The 17,065-nt window shown below is 43.6% G+C and overlaps 2 protein-coding genes across 6 annotated transcripts in view; one reads left to right on the forward strand and one right to left on the reverse strand.

Annotated features, from left to right (window-relative positions):
• The window catches only part of REL (REL proto-oncogene, NF-kB subunit), a 40,768-nt gene extending 38,216 nt beyond the window's left edge, over positions 1-2,552 (forward strand). For both annotated transcript variants that reach the window (XM_056486525.1, XM_056486526.1), the window contains one exon: positions 1-2,552. In XM_056486525.1, the coding sequence (XP_056342500.1) occupies positions 1-704 (704 nt within the window). In that variant the 3' untranslated portion in view covers positions 705-2,552.
• The window catches only part of PUS10 (pseudouridine synthase 10), a 26,493-nt gene continuing 11,779 nt past the window's right edge, over positions 2,352-17,065 (reverse strand). For all 4 annotated transcript variants that reach the window (XM_056486531.1, XM_056486529.1, XM_056486528.1 and 1 more), the window contains 12 exons: positions 16,376-16,437; positions 13,857-13,902; positions 11,631-11,695; positions 11,167-11,252; positions 8,970-9,095; positions 8,123-8,179; positions 7,321-7,397; positions 7,175-7,230; positions 6,957-7,074; positions 5,754-5,896; positions 5,231-5,330; positions 2,352-4,977 (listed from right to left, as the gene is read on the reverse strand). In XM_056486531.1, the coding sequence (XP_056342506.1) occupies positions 4,939-4,977; positions 5,231-5,330; positions 5,754-5,896; positions 6,957-7,074; positions 7,175-7,230; positions 7,321-7,397; positions 8,123-8,179; positions 8,970-9,095; positions 11,167-11,252; positions 11,631-11,695; positions 13,857-13,902; positions 16,376-16,437 (975 nt within the window). In that variant the 3' untranslated portion in view covers positions 2,352-4,938. The remainder of the gene's footprint in view (positions 4,978-5,230; positions 5,331-5,753; positions 5,897-6,956; positions 7,075-7,174; positions 7,231-7,320; positions 7,398-8,122; positions 8,180-8,969; positions 9,096-11,166; positions 11,253-11,630; positions 11,696-13,856; positions 13,903-16,375; positions 16,438-17,065) is intronic.

A 17,065-nucleotide genomic window follows, 5' to 3' on the forward strand; every position in this document is an offset into this window, starting at 1 on the left:
AGCCCAACATGTTTCCCTCCTCGCTGATGATGCCGGCGGGGCTGGGAGCGCTGCCCAGCTCCAGCCAGCTGTTCCCCGGCTGCTCGGCGCTGGCCCCGGGCAAGCAGGACGGGCTGGCCCCGTGCTGGCTGCACGGCGCCGCCGCGGCCGGGCCGCTGGGCTCGCACCAGCACGGCGGCTTCGGCAGCGAGCCCCAGCCCAGCGCCACGGGCAGCGGCAGCGGCTCGCTCCCCGCCTTCCCGGACAGCGCGCTGGGCTGGCCCGACGGGAAGGACCCGGGCTTCTTCCAGAGCTACGGCAGCGCCAACGGGCTGGGAGCCGTGGTGGTGTCGGCGGCCGAGCTGCAGAACCTCCCCGGCGGCCCCTCCGGCGTGGTGGGCATGGACACGGACGAGCTGAGCTGCAGCAGCCTCAGCCTGGAGAAGTTCAGCGCCGTGCTGGGCGCCGCCAGCCAGCGGCAGCAGCTGCAGCTGCCCCAGGCTGGGGCCAACGCGGGCGGCGCGGCCGGCGCCTTCGCCTCGCAGCCCGGGCTGGCCGACCCCGTGTACGGCTTCATGGAGCAGGAGCTGAGCGAGCCCAGACTGTCCAGCGGGCACCCGGGCGGCCTGGCCGACGGCCAGTTCTACGACTCGGACGGGGTCCACGCCGAGGAGCTCTACCAGTCCTTCCCCTTCGATAACATCCTACAGAGCTACAACCCCTGAGCTCCCCGGGCCGTGCTGCTGCGTGGAGAGGAGCAATTCACCCTTCTGGAGTCCCTGCTTTCTCTTTCAGAATGTTGCTGTGCGAGTTTCGCGATGTAACTTAAAGGTTATTTATTGCAGCCCGTGAAGAGGGAGGTGGGAGTAAGGTTTGGGGTTTCTTAAAATTACCTTGTAGATGTGTTTTTGCGCTGTTGGAAGTGGGAACTGTTGACACTTAAAGCTTCCTTACCTTTGGGGACTGTAAAAGCTGGCATCTTCAGAAGGGTTAAAATTTCAAATACTTCACAGGGTTGAAGTTGTTGTGAAATAGCCATTTTTGCTATAGAAATTAAATTTAAATTTTGATAGGACAGAAATTAGGAAAAAAACAAAAAAACCCTGCACATGAGCACTCTAGTTCAATCTCATCTAATGAATGACATCTGAGTTCTGCTCAACTTACTGGAAAGGTTTAGGTTTTTAACCCCCTTTCTATAAATATTCTTCTCCTAAAATGAGAACATGCATTGATGATTTTCCACGCTGTCACCACACTCCATTTGCTTTGAAGGCAAATTTACTCGTAAATTTTTTTTAATGACTATGTCATTGTTAGATATATTTTAAAAGACCGGAAGGTTTGAGTTTTTAAATAGTCCAGCTCTGTTGTAAAGGAAATCACTGCACAAGAGAAGGAACAGAAAGTGAGGACTTGTCTGCACTTCATCCAGAGTGCACTGTTTTACAAGCCATGCCCCTGTTGCTTTAGGAATGAAGCTGTTATTGCTCTGCAAGTTGTGTGTGTGTGTGTGTAGCTGCGATGTGAGTGAGATTTGGACAGGCAGAAATCTCTGGAGCCGAAGTATCCACTTACTTTTTCCTCAGGTATCCCGGCAGTTTCCTGCTATGCAAGTGACTGCTTCAAAGAAGGCTCAGATCCTGCCTCCCCAGCACCACCCCCTCCCAGGAGGGCAAAGCCAGAGGCTGCCTTGGTGCAGCCTCACCTCTATTAACAACTTTTAAAGCCATTTCAGTCAGTACTAATTAAAAACACTCCTCTATCCTCTGTATCAGGAACCAGAACTTCTTCCCTCCCACTTGATTCCCAGTCTTCGCTCTTAGCCTGAGCAGGAGCTGTTCCTGACACCTCCAGCTGGAGGTAACTGGCTGGGTAAGACACTCTGGCCTTGGCTACTTTATTACACTGTTATTTTTTAAGAAGCAACACAGAAAAATGTCTGAGTATTTCTTAAGGGACACAGCTGCTCTTTAGGGCAGATAAGGCTTAAGGGTCTCTGTTGTTACCTTCTGGTGACATAAAACTGCACAATGAGAGCAGCAACAACAAAAAAGCAGTAAAATGTCCAAAACCCACCCCCCAAATCAGAAAGGCCACTTGAGAGTTGTACTCAAGGAAAGGTGCTCCAGAGCCCCTCTGTGGCTTACAGGAAAGCAGGGATGCCTTCCCTGCAGGAATCCACTGCAGTGGGAGCACTCCGGTGCTGCTGCTGGAATTCTACCAGTCAGGTGAATTGGGAAACTGCTTCCCCTAACTCCAGGTGCACAACAACATGGATTGAGACTCTCTGTTTTAAAGCAGTTTTTTCTCACTTCTGCACCTCTCCTCCACACTCTTAAGCAATAGGAAGACCAAAGAAATACACAGAAAGTTTGAAACGTGTTGTTTATTCAGTTCTTTTTTGTTTTTGAAGTTCTCAGTTTTTAAGTATATTAAATGTAAACATTTTACTCACTTCATAGAAAGCTCTTTATAGTACAATTTGTTTTTACTGTATAATTAAATATTTTCAAAGTTCTGTTTTCCTTTGTAAATGAGTTGGTTTGGTAATTAAAAAAAAACTGGTTATACCAAGTGCTCAAGCTTCTGCAACCTCCTCAGCTTTGCACATCCCTCACCACAGGAAAAGGGACAAGGTAGGTTATTGGTTGCTTATCCTGGGTTTTTTGGGGGTATTTTCTGCTCCTGTTGCTGGTGGCCACTATAAAACCTCAGGCACCTGAGGGCTCATCTGTCTCAGCAGGTTCTGTGGCAGAGCTGTAGGGTTTTCAGGCAGAGGGGACAAGGGCACAGATGCTTTTGGCTGAGCTGTGTGCTTGTACAGCTTTCTCCAGGCCCAGCTGAGCTGATGCAATACCAAAATGCAGGGGGGAAATAAGAGATGAAATCTGGCTCTCACAAAACACACAGTTTGAGCACTCACAAAAATACTCCTAAAAATCAGGTGAAGGCCCAAGTACAACGTGAATATTATTGCTGCAATATTCAGTACATGATGGTTCCAAAACTGGACTAGAAAGTTCAGACCCCCAGATTACATTTCTCAGTTTCATATTTGCACGTGATTGGTGCCCAGGAACTGCCTGAAGAGCTCAGGGATATTTGCATATCAGCTACCACCCCCCTCCACTTCAGACACTTCAGATCTACTGTAAAAATAAACAGCCTGGGAATTTTGGGAGGAGCTGTCTGCCTTGCCCAGAGAAGAGCTCAGGCTCAGCACACTGAGGGTCATCTTTATGGCTTTGTTTATCCTGGATTCTGCCTGGGATGCCCACGTGCAGCAGGAGCTGCAGAGAGAAGAGCCTTGTGTGTCCTTGGCATTACTGCAGCAGCCCTTTCCCTCTCCCCTTTTAGCTCTATTTCCCCTTGGAACAGCTCTTCCCATGCCTGTTCTGTCCAGACAGCACAGTCTTGTTTACATTTTTATTCCCCCTTGTAGTTTATGGAATTTATAAATCACATTTTAGCTCACTTGCAGTTTTAAGAAATCATGCAGAGATTAAACCCTCCTTTGTTTTCTGAATTAGGTTTCTTTAGTTTTCCATCATTAATGACATTTCCTTCCTAGCTGCAGATTATTATCTGAGAACTACTCATGGAATCTGTTGCTCATAAGAGCTTTAATATTAAAACAAAAAATAATATTGCTGTCTGAATCAAATTTTTGTATTAGAAAAACAGGAGCTTCTGAATTACTTATGTTACAGACACAATTTTTGATAGCCCTGCACAGGCAGAGCTTTCAAGGAGCTCCTTAAAAATGTATTTATTTATTAAGACTTTTAGAGCCTCCAGCTCAAGCTCTCATGGAGCTGCTCTAGCATCACTGAATTCAAGGGAAGACATCCCAGTCATCCTCCCTGTCCCCAGACAGTGGCTTGTCTTGGCAAATGTTGCTCTCTCTGTTCCCAAAATGTTAACAAAGAGCTCTGAGATTCCAAACCTTAATTTCTTGTTGATAGTTTAACTCTCTTCTGTACTTCAGGGAAGCACCTCCCTAAGGGATTAACATGATACAGGTATAAAAAATTACTTCCTAAGGATGTAGGTGGTGCTTAGTAAGAAACATTTAAATAACCAAAGAAAACCTCAGATCTTCCCTATTCCAGGCAAGTTCTTAGGCTGTGTTCAACTCTTCCAGGCATCCATCCAAGGAGAGGTACAAGAAAAAAATGTATTACACTGCTAAATCACAGCTTTTTATCTCTTTCTCTGTACCAGCATCCCGTGGTACCTTTTGTTTCTGCCTGCACTTTGACATTCTTGGTATTCCTGTTTTTCTTTAGATTCCCATCATGCACCACTGCCAGGAGTTCCCAGTCTTTTTGCACATTGTGACTCACTGGGGAATTCCTAGTCCTCAAGAGAGCTGATGAGGCCTCAACTCTTGTTTCTAGGAAGCATCCCCAATGTTTTTAAATGAGAAAAACTTGGTTTAAGTGCAAAATTTTCCTCTGAAAACTTATCTTCCCCTTTGAAAAGCACTCTGAGAGATAAATTTGCTCCTCTTTACTGCCACTGACCAAAAAGCAGTCAGTGTCTCAGGGAAACTTGCTGCGAGCACTCCCTGGCTTTTGGGATTTCATGCATGAACTGCTCAGAAAAAGCTGGGAGTGGGTTTCAGATAACTTCAGTGTTACCTGCATCCACACAAGGAAAGCTGGAGTATCCAATATAAAAAGAGTTTAAAATAAAATCTGGCTTGATGGAGGGTTATATACACTTGACTCCCAAAACCTTTTTATGTGCAGAAGAAATAAAAGTAAGGCTAGAGATGGAACCAACACTACCTGGTCCAGGGTGTGTAAAGTGAAGCCCAAGGGTATCCTTTGGCAGATCAACATGATCCAGATGTTCCAGGGACACCCTTGGCACCCAGGCTGTAACACTGCACAGTGTCTGGTCACCAGCTGCTGCCAAGGAGCTGCTGCTTCCTCATCCCAGCTCCAGAGGTTAATCAGCCAGGGTTGGAGGCCAGTCAACATCCACGGACTAGAAAAGCAGAGAGGGGAAAAAAAAGGCAGCAGAGTTGGTATTTTACAGATACTAAAAGAATCACAACTCCTTTTGCTACTACTTGGCAGCATCACTCTGTGTTGGGCTGCATTTACAAAGGACAGTAGCAGCAGGAAATGTATCCTGTGGTTTAGGAATGTTGATCCACTTAGAGCAATTCCATGGAAAGCATCTCACAAGGGCAACTCCCTTAGTAACTTCCAGGAAAGACAAACAGTAACCAACTTACTTCTACATCCAGCTCCAGAATGTCAGCAGTCCTGTTCAGAAGGGAGCCAATGTTGGGCTTTGTTCTCCCAAAGTCTCCATGCACAAACTCTTTAATATAGCTGGAAAACACTGGCTAAGGAGAGGTGGATTCCACACCAAAGAAATCAAAGGGAGGGGAAAAAAAAAGGTGTTTTTTTCTACTCCTAAGTAACTTCTTAGGTATGGGCTAAACAAAACTGCAAGTAGCAGCGATCTCCAATCTGCACTGCAGCGCATCAGGTATTGTGGAAAAGTTCATTTTTGGAGGTGAAAAGCTTCCAGTTAAATTAGAAAAAGCTGAAGTGCATTTCAACCAGCACATTTTTATACCTGTCACACACTCAGTGAAAACCCCAATGTGAAACTGTGACCTGGAAGAAGAGTGTGCAGTGGCAGCACTGCGGGAGGGCAGGGATTCCAAAGCGGCGCAGCCTCCGACAGGAACCTCCCGTTCTCCCAGGCAGAGGCAGCAGGTGCAGCTGCTGCCAGGGCCCCAAGGATACGTCCCTGCCTGGGTTTTGAGGCGCAGGCGGAAGTGGTGCTGGTCGATGTACTCGGCTCTCATGGTGTGGATCAGCCGGCAGCGCGCGGCCAGCGGCCGCCGGTGCAGCACCCGCAGGGGGGTCTTCTGCTCCAGCCTCAACTCCTGCCACAACAAGTCACCAAAAGCATCAGGGGGGAAGTGTGAAAATGCTGCTGAGGTTGTAGGAGTCTTGTCTGTTAAGCAGTCCCACCTTTTTTATCTTGTGGTTGAGTAATCTCAAGGCAAGACGGGTTTTTTCCAAGTTTATCGAAGGAAAAAGGACAGCCCTCTCAGAGGCCAAAGGAGGCCTCACATGAACACAAACTAATGGAATCACAAATACAGAGGAATAACCTTGAAATCTCCATAGCCCTTTGCTGGAATGACTCCAGGATTTAGCAGCTCACTCAGAGCCTCAGGGCAATCAGAAGTAAAAAAAATAAATCCCACCCACAAAATGCTTTGTCTAAACTACAGCAAACTCCCTAGAAATAAAAGTGAGGGGGGAAAAAACCTTAAATGAGATTAGATCTCAGAACAGTCTTTTCAAAAGTTCATTCCCAACTCCCTTTCCCCAAGGAGAGGCAGCAATTTGAAAGGCAACTTCTCAGGAGCAAGGGAAGCTAAAGGAAGAACTTCCCAACAGTTGTCTGCCTGAGCTGTAATGGCTTTGAGAATGAGCTCATGGGCAAGTCCTGTAGAAAATGGTGCAACACACCAAAAACTGAACCCACTTCTCCATCAGGCCAACATCTGGAGAAAGTTCTTCCTGAGCCTTCCTGAGGGCTCTTTGCACTCCAAATTGTGGCAGCTATGGGAGAGCAGCTTTAGACCAGAACAAAGAGCTTTTCTGCTCCTTTCACTTACACGGGACACTATCTAAGGTAAAAAAGGGGTGCAGGTGCCAGATTTCCTCTTCTCCCAGGATTTGGTCTCCTGGAAGGTGAACATTACACAAGGATTTGTTGCCTCTGCTAACAGCCAACCCCCCTGGACTGACTGGTAAAGGAAAGTCCCTATATCAAGAGAAACCCTCAATAAAAAAAAAAAACAAAAACAAAACAAAAAAAAAACCAAAATCAAGCACAGAGCAAGAGATAGACCCATGGATGATCTGTAATTAACTCTTCTCTAGGGCACCAGGACAGGTACTACTTAAATGAGCAACAAGAGCTGCTGCTACCTTGATATCATCTAGAAATTCGATGTCTTCTCTCTGTATTGCTTTGTCTGTCCATATCAAGGCACTGTAGGTCTTTGTCTTCTCCTCCTCACCTTCCTTCATCCGACCAATTGCCTCTCTAAACAAAAGAAGTTAATTACTCACTTAACATAAGCATAATTATACAAGGCTGTGAGCAAGAACCCCTCCCAGCTCCCCGAGTGTGCTTAAACACTGACCTGGTGACGAGCTGCAAATCTCGAACCTGTATTTTGTCTGAAGAGTCATTAATTGCCTGTGATGTTTAAGAAAAGCAATCAGTTAGCAAAGCTGCTGGGCTGGAGAGGCAGTGCTTCACGAGTATGAGTGGTGTGAGGTGATTTACCTGCTGCAGCCTCCTCATCTCCTCGGCACTGAAACGGATCCTGCGGGGATTCACCAGCTCGATCGCAAAGGGCCTTCCTGGCAACGGGCAGGGGCAGGAAACACAAAAACATCTTGTTCTAAATCAGTGCTGCATTTACACTGGAAGGCTGGAAGGTGTTACACAAACAGGGAGAGCACTGCCAGGCTGAGGGATGAAGCATCAGATGCAAGGGAAGAAACAAGGGACTTTTTTTGGCTACTAAACCCCAGTATCAGCAATAAGTGCAAATTATGACTTCCCAGAAGACATCTTGTACAAGTCTGTGCTAATTAAAAAATAAAATAAGAAAAAAAGCTAATTAGCTTATTTTCTGTCACCTACAGCAATGCCCAGGTGCACAGCAATGTTAAATCCCACTCCCTCAGCTCAACATCTGTTGCCAGAGTTGTAACTCTGTGCTCAGGGCCAGGACAATCCCCAGCACAAGCCATGCCAAGAATCACACTACAAATCAGACAGCTACTGAAACACAGAACAGTTCATTTTTACTTTTTGTTTCCCTCCTCCCTTGGCTACAGCAGCTTCTGCACATTGGAAAGCAGCTGACCTTTGTAAGGGACTCAAGTTCAAAATGAAAACAAAGCTCCCCACAGTCACAGTGAGGAAATTAGAAGGATCCAGCAGAAAACAAGAGAGGAATCAGTCTGACATAAATGCCTTAAAAATAGCGACTGAATAAAATAAAATAAAATGATCTGTTAGAGGAGCTCCATGCACTCATTTCATCTTTGTGTTTCACAAGGGGTCTTCCAAGCCTTACCATTGCCTAGTGTCCTTACATCCACATCTTCTCTTCCAGAGGAACTAAAGTTAAAGCCTGTAACAGATTTGAACAAGGCAGGTGAGCTTTTATTTTACATTTGTAATACTCTCTACAGCTTTTAAGAGGTGAAATATTTCCTTTCAAAACTTGTTTGCAAAATCTACTTCAAATCTACTTTATAAACTGGAGGCTGCACTTCACAAACTGTGGGAATTCCTATTTATTCCTAAGTTTCTTGAAGAGCACTCCCAATTCCTTGGCCTGCTACAACCAGACTAACATATCCATTGGGAGGAGAGGAGGGGGAAGTAGCAGAGTTTTTTCCAAACTAATATTTAATGCAATTTTTCCTTTCTATGTCTCTAATTCCACATCTGTTAGATGACAAATGATGGGCTGTGATTATTTCACCTGGATAATCCCTGGATAAGCATTTATCTTGTGGAACTCTGTGCACTGAGGAAAATAAATGAATCAAGGTGAGAAACATGAGGGGGTCAAAAGCCAGGCAGATGCTATGAAATACCTGTGGCAAAAACCTTCTTGGTGCAAGTCATTTTATGAGTTACCTAGTTTGGTTAAGCAAAAACATTACCACATGAAACCAACATATTTGCATCATCAGATCCACTGAGGAGCTCCTTTAGCAGGATAAAAGGATCTAATTACTCCCAGATCACAGCTAAATAAAATTTACAAGCCATAACTTGGAAGGAAACAAGAGGGATAAAGAAACATCTTTTATTTTCTATTATACTCTCATATTAAGTGGGTAGCTACCAAGAAAAAAATCTTCTAGTAGTGATGGAAGATATGTATGGCAGGAGAACTCCTAAATACTCACTGTCTGCCTTGAATTCTGCCATGAGATGCTCTGAAATTAATTCTTCCACTGAAGATTCCAGCTTCCGCTCCCCATCAATAATCCAGGGAGTCTGAGGTAAATTCCTGGAATATTTGTTGTATCTTCCTGTAAAAGACAGCCATGGTACTTCCAATCATTCTACAGCCATGAGTGGAATCTGCAGTCTTGCACAGCACACTGAACTTCCATGGGAGCTTTGTGAAAATAACTTGACAGGCTGCAGCTTGTTCTATGGCAGGAGCATTACCCCAGCACTGTGGCTACCTCCAGGACAGTGGCAGTAGCCAGGATGGCCACCTAGGCTGGGCTTGGAGAGCCTGTGGCTGCAGCCCTGCCTCCAGGAATAACCCTCCTGTGTGAAATAACCCAGGTCCCAAGCCAGTCCTGCCACTGACTCAAGTCTGAGGGAAAGAAACCCAAGCTAAAATGCTTTGTCTTACTACAAGGAACACCATGCAAGGAGCAAAAAGTCCCAATAATAAATTAGGAGGAATGGCAAGAATCTAAAGAGATTAACATCTCTGGATGGTCCCAGTGGTGTTTCCATGGCAGGCTATAACCAAAGAACAAGCCTGGCATGGATGACTAATATGAGCTTTTTTATGGACAGGTTTGATAAGAACTGAAAATGTTCCCAAAGCAAGGAAATAATTCATAAAGGCCAAGGAGCAACCCCCTGCTTAAACTGCTTTCAACCTGCAAACAGAAAATAAAAAGAGTTCAGAGTAGCTCTGTGCTTTACTTTGGGCCTCTGACATCTCAGGGGTTTGGGGTTCGTATCATATTTTCCTGTCTTGATCAATGTTTCCTTTTTTGCACTTTGACAGCAGAAAAAGCCACACAAACAAATGGGGAAACTGAGTAACCCAGTCTCACTGGGGCAAATAATGAAAGTAGGATGACTCATCATTCAGATACAGCCTCACACTGCTAAATTCTCTTTCCATAAAATGGAAAAAGGAGAATAAACTTTGCTTTTTTGTTTTTTTTTTTCTTTTCTCTCAGCTCCCCATTCTAATAATTTTAACTTTTGATCTGAAGAAGTGTAGCTTTGAAAAACAGAAGGTGTTTGTTTCTTGGTTTGACCTGAAGTTTGACCTTTTAAGGATTCAGGAACTGAATCCTTAAAAAAGGCTGAGGTGGGAAGTGATTGCTAAACACCAAAGTCAAGAGGGCAATGTGCTTACAAATTAAGATCCCATCTCATTTTATTAAAAGCAAAATATCTGCACTGTACTCAACAAATTCTATTCTAGATTTAGTTCTTGAAAAATTAAACACCTGCCTAAATTGTTTTTTTTGTTGGAGCAAGATATAAACTATAAATGCCAAGACCAGTATTAAATGACAGGCAGAAAGCAAACCCTGTTTTGTTCTTCATACTATTGAATTCTGATAAAACTATCCAATAAAACAACTTAAAATAAAACAGTGTGTTTGGAAAGCCTAAAAGGAACTGGATATCTTGGATTCACAAAAATGTACACCCAACTGATCAGTAATTAAAAATAAGGAATGGTTATATGCAGAACATTGACTACCCTACCATTCATTTTCACACTTTTTTCATTTTCCATTTCTTTATATTCAGGATTTTTATCATCAGAGTATGTTGAATTTAAATTACAGGTTGAGTTCTTTTTAATAATAATCAGTTTGCATGTATTTAAATAAGTTGTTCATACTAAGGACTAGAAGAATGGCAGATACTCTGGCAGGCAGATGATAAAAAAAGTTAAATCATCTCAACTCAGGGACACCCAAGGGTTGCTGCACTTCCTGTCTCACCCAAACCTTTAAAAAATCCCATTAATATTTGCAGTTTTGGATGGGATAATATGCAGAGAAATCCAGATGGTGAAAACTTCTGAATCCAAATCAAAACTCAAGGAAGTGAACAGCACTGCTGGGAGCTTGCTGGTGTGGAGGTGCCTTTCCCAAACCATTATCCTGAGAGGATTGTTAATTTCTAACTTATGACAAAATAATATCTTCAGCAAAGATCAAGTATAATTTCTTCCCCTTTCAAACCCTCTTGGACAGAGCTGGATTTGTTTCTTTGCTCCCTACACATCATTACAGGAATTAACAAACAGCAAGAATCCTCTGGGTCTCAGGGCAGTGTTACAAAGTTCTCTTCAAGACAACACAGCAGCAAAGAAATGGATCCCTTTACCAGCCACAAAAACTGCACCATTATTGCACTGAATTTCCAGAGCATCACAGAGGTTCTTTGGTGAACTTGGGGGACATGGAAAATGCCTGTATTAAAAGTAAAACAGAGTAAAACATATTATCACTACCAGAACATGCTGGAGCATCACCAGAGCAGTAAAAAATGTCCATTTTTGGTTTCCCACTGTGTATAATTTTTACCATATTAACAGCACTTGGTGTTTTCTTAAAACTCAACTCCTTACAAACTCTTAAGTTTAAGTAATCCTTTCAATTAAAAGATCAGGAGTAATTTTCTATTGCCAGAAAGAAAAAAATGTTTTAACCAGTAAACCAACAGAATTTAAACAACCAAAAGTTATTTTAAAGCCACCCTACCACTACATACTCACTGAATATTTTCCTCCCCTCCCTATATTTTATACAAATGCACAATACTAAGAAATAGTTTCAGTATATACTTACTTGAGAAAATCCTCTTCTTTTATCTTCTCCAGGGCTTTTATAACTGCCATTCTGGTGAAAACAGACTGCAGAGTGAAATAAAAAAATGAGTCAAGAACTAAGAAAAGCAAAAAAAGGATATACCTGAGGAAGAAAGAAGCACTGAAACTTGCACTGTGCAGTTCTGTCACTGCTCACTTGGGAGCCCAGATCCAAATTTGCAAAACAGCTTAAAACCAGAATCCTAAATCCATGAGCAGAAACCCAAACCAGCTTCATTTTTAGGAGTTGAATATACCTAAGCCCAGCTTTTATGTCAGTGGCAGCAGGTAGCTCTGCTGAAAATAAGCCTGTTGAGTAGGGATGTGTTCCTGAAGTTCAAAAGTTGATTGATTCTCAGAACTAAGGGCTCTGAGTGGTGGGGCTGGGCAGTTCCTCCTGTGGGAAGCAGGCAGCTTCCCCCTCCCAAACTGCAGCAAAAGCAGCAATGCCAGCACAGCAGGAGCAGAGTGCCAAGCTCTGTGCACAGCCAGCTGCTGCTGGGGTGGCTCCAGTGAGAATCTCTGCTCCTGGGACAGGAGGAACAAGTGTGATAACAGCTGGGGTGAAATCCTGCTCTAGGAAGGCTGAGGACAGGTCTCTAAATGAACCTTCTAATCAAGCATTGAAATCTACCTATTATGGAGCTTGCACTGCCTCTCTCCACTCTCAGCTTCCTCAAGGTAAAGTGTTTTTTCTTGTGTTTCCTCTGAGCTTCTCATTTCAACATATTCCTGCTGTGTCTCATCCTTCCACCATGCTCTGTGCAGACCAGCCTGGCTCCCTGCTCTCAATAATCTCTTTTGGCTCTAGGAGGAGATTCAGCTGGATCCTCCCCAAAGCCTTCACCAAGAACCTTGAAGAAGTCCAGGTTCCTCAGCCTCCCCTCCCAAGCATATGCTCCAGCCCTGGGACTGCCCTGATGGCCAGCTAATGAATTTCCAATTTCATGGTGACTTTTTTGCAAACTGGATTGGGGATTTGAGGAAAAAAACAAAACAAAACAAAAACTGGGTCACTGTTTGGGACAATTCAAGTCTTGACTCTAAAGAGCTCCTGGGTGTCTTCAGGAAAACTGCTTTCTCCTTCTAAGCATAAATTAGAGATAATAGCACTTCCCTTCCTCATAGAACAGATGAGGAGGAAAGCCCTGAAAGCAGCAGCAGGTTTAAGTAACTATCTACACAGACAGCACAGAAATTTTCCCTCAGAACCATTTTTGACATCACTTCTCTGATTAACACAGCCCTTCAAGCCCAGCTTCTTTGTGAGGACAAACCTCTGACAGCTCTTCAGAGCTGCTATTTTTCTTTAGATTCCCCTACATTTTGTTGCCTGTGTGGATTTAACAGCCAGGCCCTGCTGCTTTAGCTCTTTATGTGGGATTTCCCCCCTTTTAAAGGACAGCAATGCAGCAAGCAGTGAGTTACAACAATACAACCCTGCTAAAAAAAGAGTGGCCTTTATTGGTCAGGTGGAGTAGAGTCAGCAGAATTCCTGGGCCAGACTCTGCCTCTGCCAAACGCTGGCAGATTCTTCATCAGAAAGAATAAAAGGCTTCTGACAGGAGTTACTTGTTCTCCCTCTGATCACATCAACTGTCCCACTTGTATCAGTTTCCCTCCGACTGGTTTTTTATCCTTGTGCCCTTTTCCATCAGTGCTTGTGTGCATGCTCAGGGTCTGCAACAAGTGGCAAGGTCCCTTTTCTTTCCCCCCTCCTCCAGAGGCAGAGAGGATAAAACCATCCTGCCTGTATCCTGGCTTTCATTCAGATCAGAGCACATGAAAACTGCAGTGTGATCATTTCCCTTTTGGCTGCCGAGTCTCATCTTCACAATGTGACTTATCTGAACTGCTTCCCCCACAGACAGTTTGAGGATCATCTTTTATGCTACTTTTAATGCATGACAATCAAATTCCTAGATCTTAAGGGAGTTATTTACAGAGAACCTTCCTAAAATTATGGCCTTTAGACAGCCTGGAAAATGAACAAAAAAGAAAGAAAAGCACCGAGCTCTTGGTTTTCCTAAGCTGAGAATTGTGAAGTGAATAAAGGAGACAACTTTATTTTCAGACAATTGAAAACAAGAGAGCTTTTTGATGAAGGAAAAGCAGACATTGAGCACTGACTGAATACCCAGGTAAGTTATAGCTACTGCTGTGAAATTCTGAATGTCATAGTAGAAGTACAGTGATGAGATCTTACCTGTTTGTTCTTGGCTGGTTTGAAACAGTCTGGGCAGGCTGTGGCTCTAAACACAGAAATGAAAATTAGCTGCTTCTCTTACAGAGAAAAAAATAAACAGACAGACTTACAAGCACAGCATGTAATTGGTTTTTGTATCCATACATCCAGTATCTCACTTCCACAGCTCAGCTCAGAGCAGATTTTCCAATTCCCTTCATTCTAAACCACAAATGGTGCAAGATGTGCATTGCTTGATCCAGAGAAATCATGAACAAAGCTCTGCTCTTCTCTGACCAACAGCATGTCTCAGACTTGACATGGGATGGAAAAGCACACAAGCTTAGCTTTCAGTCCTTTCCAATCTCTCTCAATAAAAGTCATGATTAATATTTTAAGTTCTAGGCAAGATTTGCTGACACCTTGAAATCTGTACTTGCCGCTCTTAGACAACGCCCACTACAAACCTGAGATTCAAATTGTCCCTTCAAGAGAGGAAAATTCAATTTCCCACTGAAAAAGTAACCCCAGGTGTTCATCACCACTTGTGCTTTGCCTCTTCAAAAGGAAACAATTGGCTGTGTCACAAAAGTGAAAGCCAAGGCAGTGAAACACTTTTTCTGAGTAGTGTAGAGGAAGTTTCTGTTCCTATTAGTGCATTTCTATGTAAGCAGTCAGAGATGGTTTCTGGATTTCTGTGTATGCAGTCAGAGATATTTCTGACCTTCAACCCCATTTATCATTTCTTGCTGGTGCTTTTCAACACCTCTGTAACTCCTTCAGACTAAGGAAGCAGGTTTTACTGTTTCTATACAAACAACTTCCCTGGCCAGTCTGTGACCCAAAGCAATGCAAACTCCCTCTTCCAAAATTTCAATGTCATCTTACCCTTAAATATAATTGACAAGAGCCAATTCAATCTTCCATGTCAAGCTTGGGTCATTTCAGCACACCCACCTTCACACAGCTGTGTAAGAACAGGTGAGAATCTGCAGATGCCATGCTTGGAAATCCAATCCAAAAGTGTACCTGGAGTTTTCCAGGTTGAGACAAAGCTCTACTTTGCTTCCACAGAAACCATGACTGTCACTGCTACTGTGATAATTCCCAAATTTACCATATTTACATGAAAACCAAAACACTGCCTCAGAATGTGCCCAGAGCCAACCACTCACACAAGCCTTGGCACCTCAGGAACTACTGTGTAATTAAATTAGGTGATGTGCTGTTACTTCAGAAAGTGCCTGAAACCTTAATTGCTGTTTAAGTGTGCTATAAAGAGGAGGCAAATAAAGGGATATTGTCAGGTCACATGGAATAAACCATTGGAATGAGGAATGCAACTTCTTTTCAGCTTTCACCTCTACAAATGCTCTGCTTGGAGCACTAACACTGGCACCATAACATGTTCAACAGCAATATTCCTGAAATGCCAGAAAAAGCATGGAAGGATGAGAGGAAAACACCAGTGAAGAGGTTTCAGAGGAAGGAATTAAAATTAAATAAATTAGAACTAAAGTGTGCAGGATGCAGAAGCATTTCAGTTCTTTACAGGATTGCAGGAACCATTATCTAGAATTGTAGTTTGGCCCTATACTTTTCTCCCTCTTTTTCCCAGTCTTGAAGAAGCTGGAAAGGAAAGATGTTCAGCAAACACTGGTAATAATGGCTCCTAATACTGGCTCCTTCCCAAGCTTCCATTCCCTCATCCCCCACCTCAAGACAAACAAAAGATGCAGTTGTGGTGGATTGAGCACTCAAATATCACAAACTGCCAGAAGAGAATTCAGGAAATAAATCAAGGCTGCAAGAGAAATCTCCAGTCTCAAGAAATGAATCCACGTTTCAAGAGAGATGTGTCTGCTGAGCCTCCTAGGCTAAGACTGAACTTGCAGTAGGTGCAAATTAACTGAGTGAAACTTTAGGTTTTCCAGGAAGCACCAACAAACAGGAAGAGTGACCCTAATTTTCCAGAATATACTACAGCTAGATTTTGAGAAATCAGATTAAATGGCAGATAAATTCACAGAAGTGTTTTGCTCCCTTGTGTACAGCAGGTGCCCTACTGGGCCAGGCCAGAGGCTGTGTGTAGTGGCCAGGGAATTTCTGTTTGTTTCATCAACCAGCTACATTGGATTAACTCACTTCAAAGCCTTTCCTCCTGTCCATGTGTCCTATAGGAGCAGGAAAACTTAGGTATGACCTCAAAAGATTCCCTCACCTGCAATTACATGGTTCAAATCTTTCAAAATGATACAGAGAATGACTTTGAGGGAGGCTGAAATTGAAGAACTCATCTGAATGCTCTCCTCCCTGTTCAAATCAGAATTCTGGATGCTTGTTTTATTAGCATTAAAGAGCAGAATTACCAGAGGTGGTATAACTTCAAGCTCTGCAACTTCATGTGGATATGAGGAAATCTAGATGCAGGCCACATTCTGGTTTATAAACACTGCCTATTGTGCTCTATAACAAATCCAAACCAATAATATTGCACAATATTTAGATAAAGATCTTTTGTTACTTGTAGAAAAACTTACAGGAAATGACACTCCTCGTCTGTTTCTGGGTGAGCAAAGACCACGCTGACTTCAAACAGACTCTGAATAAAAAAAAGTAAAAAGAACAAGGAGGTGGTAAATAGTTTTATAAACTAACAGGGAGGATATTCTCAAGCACCTGTATTGTATTTTTAGGAAAACAGTAGAGACAAAAGAGAGAATAACCCATTTATTTACATTTAAAGACATTAAAAGGTGTGCCAGAGCAGCATTTTCCTTTCTGAAGTCACCAGAGATGATGTGAGAGCACTTCAGAGCCAAGAGTGACCTGCCCTGGCCCCATCCTGTGCAGGGCTGAGGTAGAGGCAGCCAAAGCTCAAAGCCTATTAGGGTCACTAAACCCCAGAGCCCTCCCAGGAGAGCAATAAAGATAAAAACCCTGCACTAGTCACCACTGTAAAATTTTGTCAGGGGCTTCCTTTGCAATGCCTGCATGGCCTTGGGGCAGAGAAAGGCAACACAGTCCTGGTGGACTGACAGCTAGCCCAGGAACTCCAGTGTAATCTCAATTCTTCCCCCAATTCCCTCTCTGGCCTTGGGCAAACAAGGCTCATTACTTCTGATACTCAGATACCAGACACCTCAGGAGGGCTATTGAAAAGATTGGCTAATATTCAAGTGCCTTGTAGATAAAGGGCACTAGAAAAACAACTTTTGTGGTACAGGGAT

Source organism: Oenanthe melanoleuca, chromosome 3, assembly GCF_029582105.1.
Source record: "Oenanthe melanoleuca isolate GR-GAL-2019-014 chromosome 3, OMel1.0, whole genome shotgun sequence".
In the NCBI taxonomy this organism is placed as follows: Eukaryota; Metazoa; Chordata; class Aves; order Passeriformes; family Muscicapidae; genus Oenanthe; species Oenanthe melanoleuca.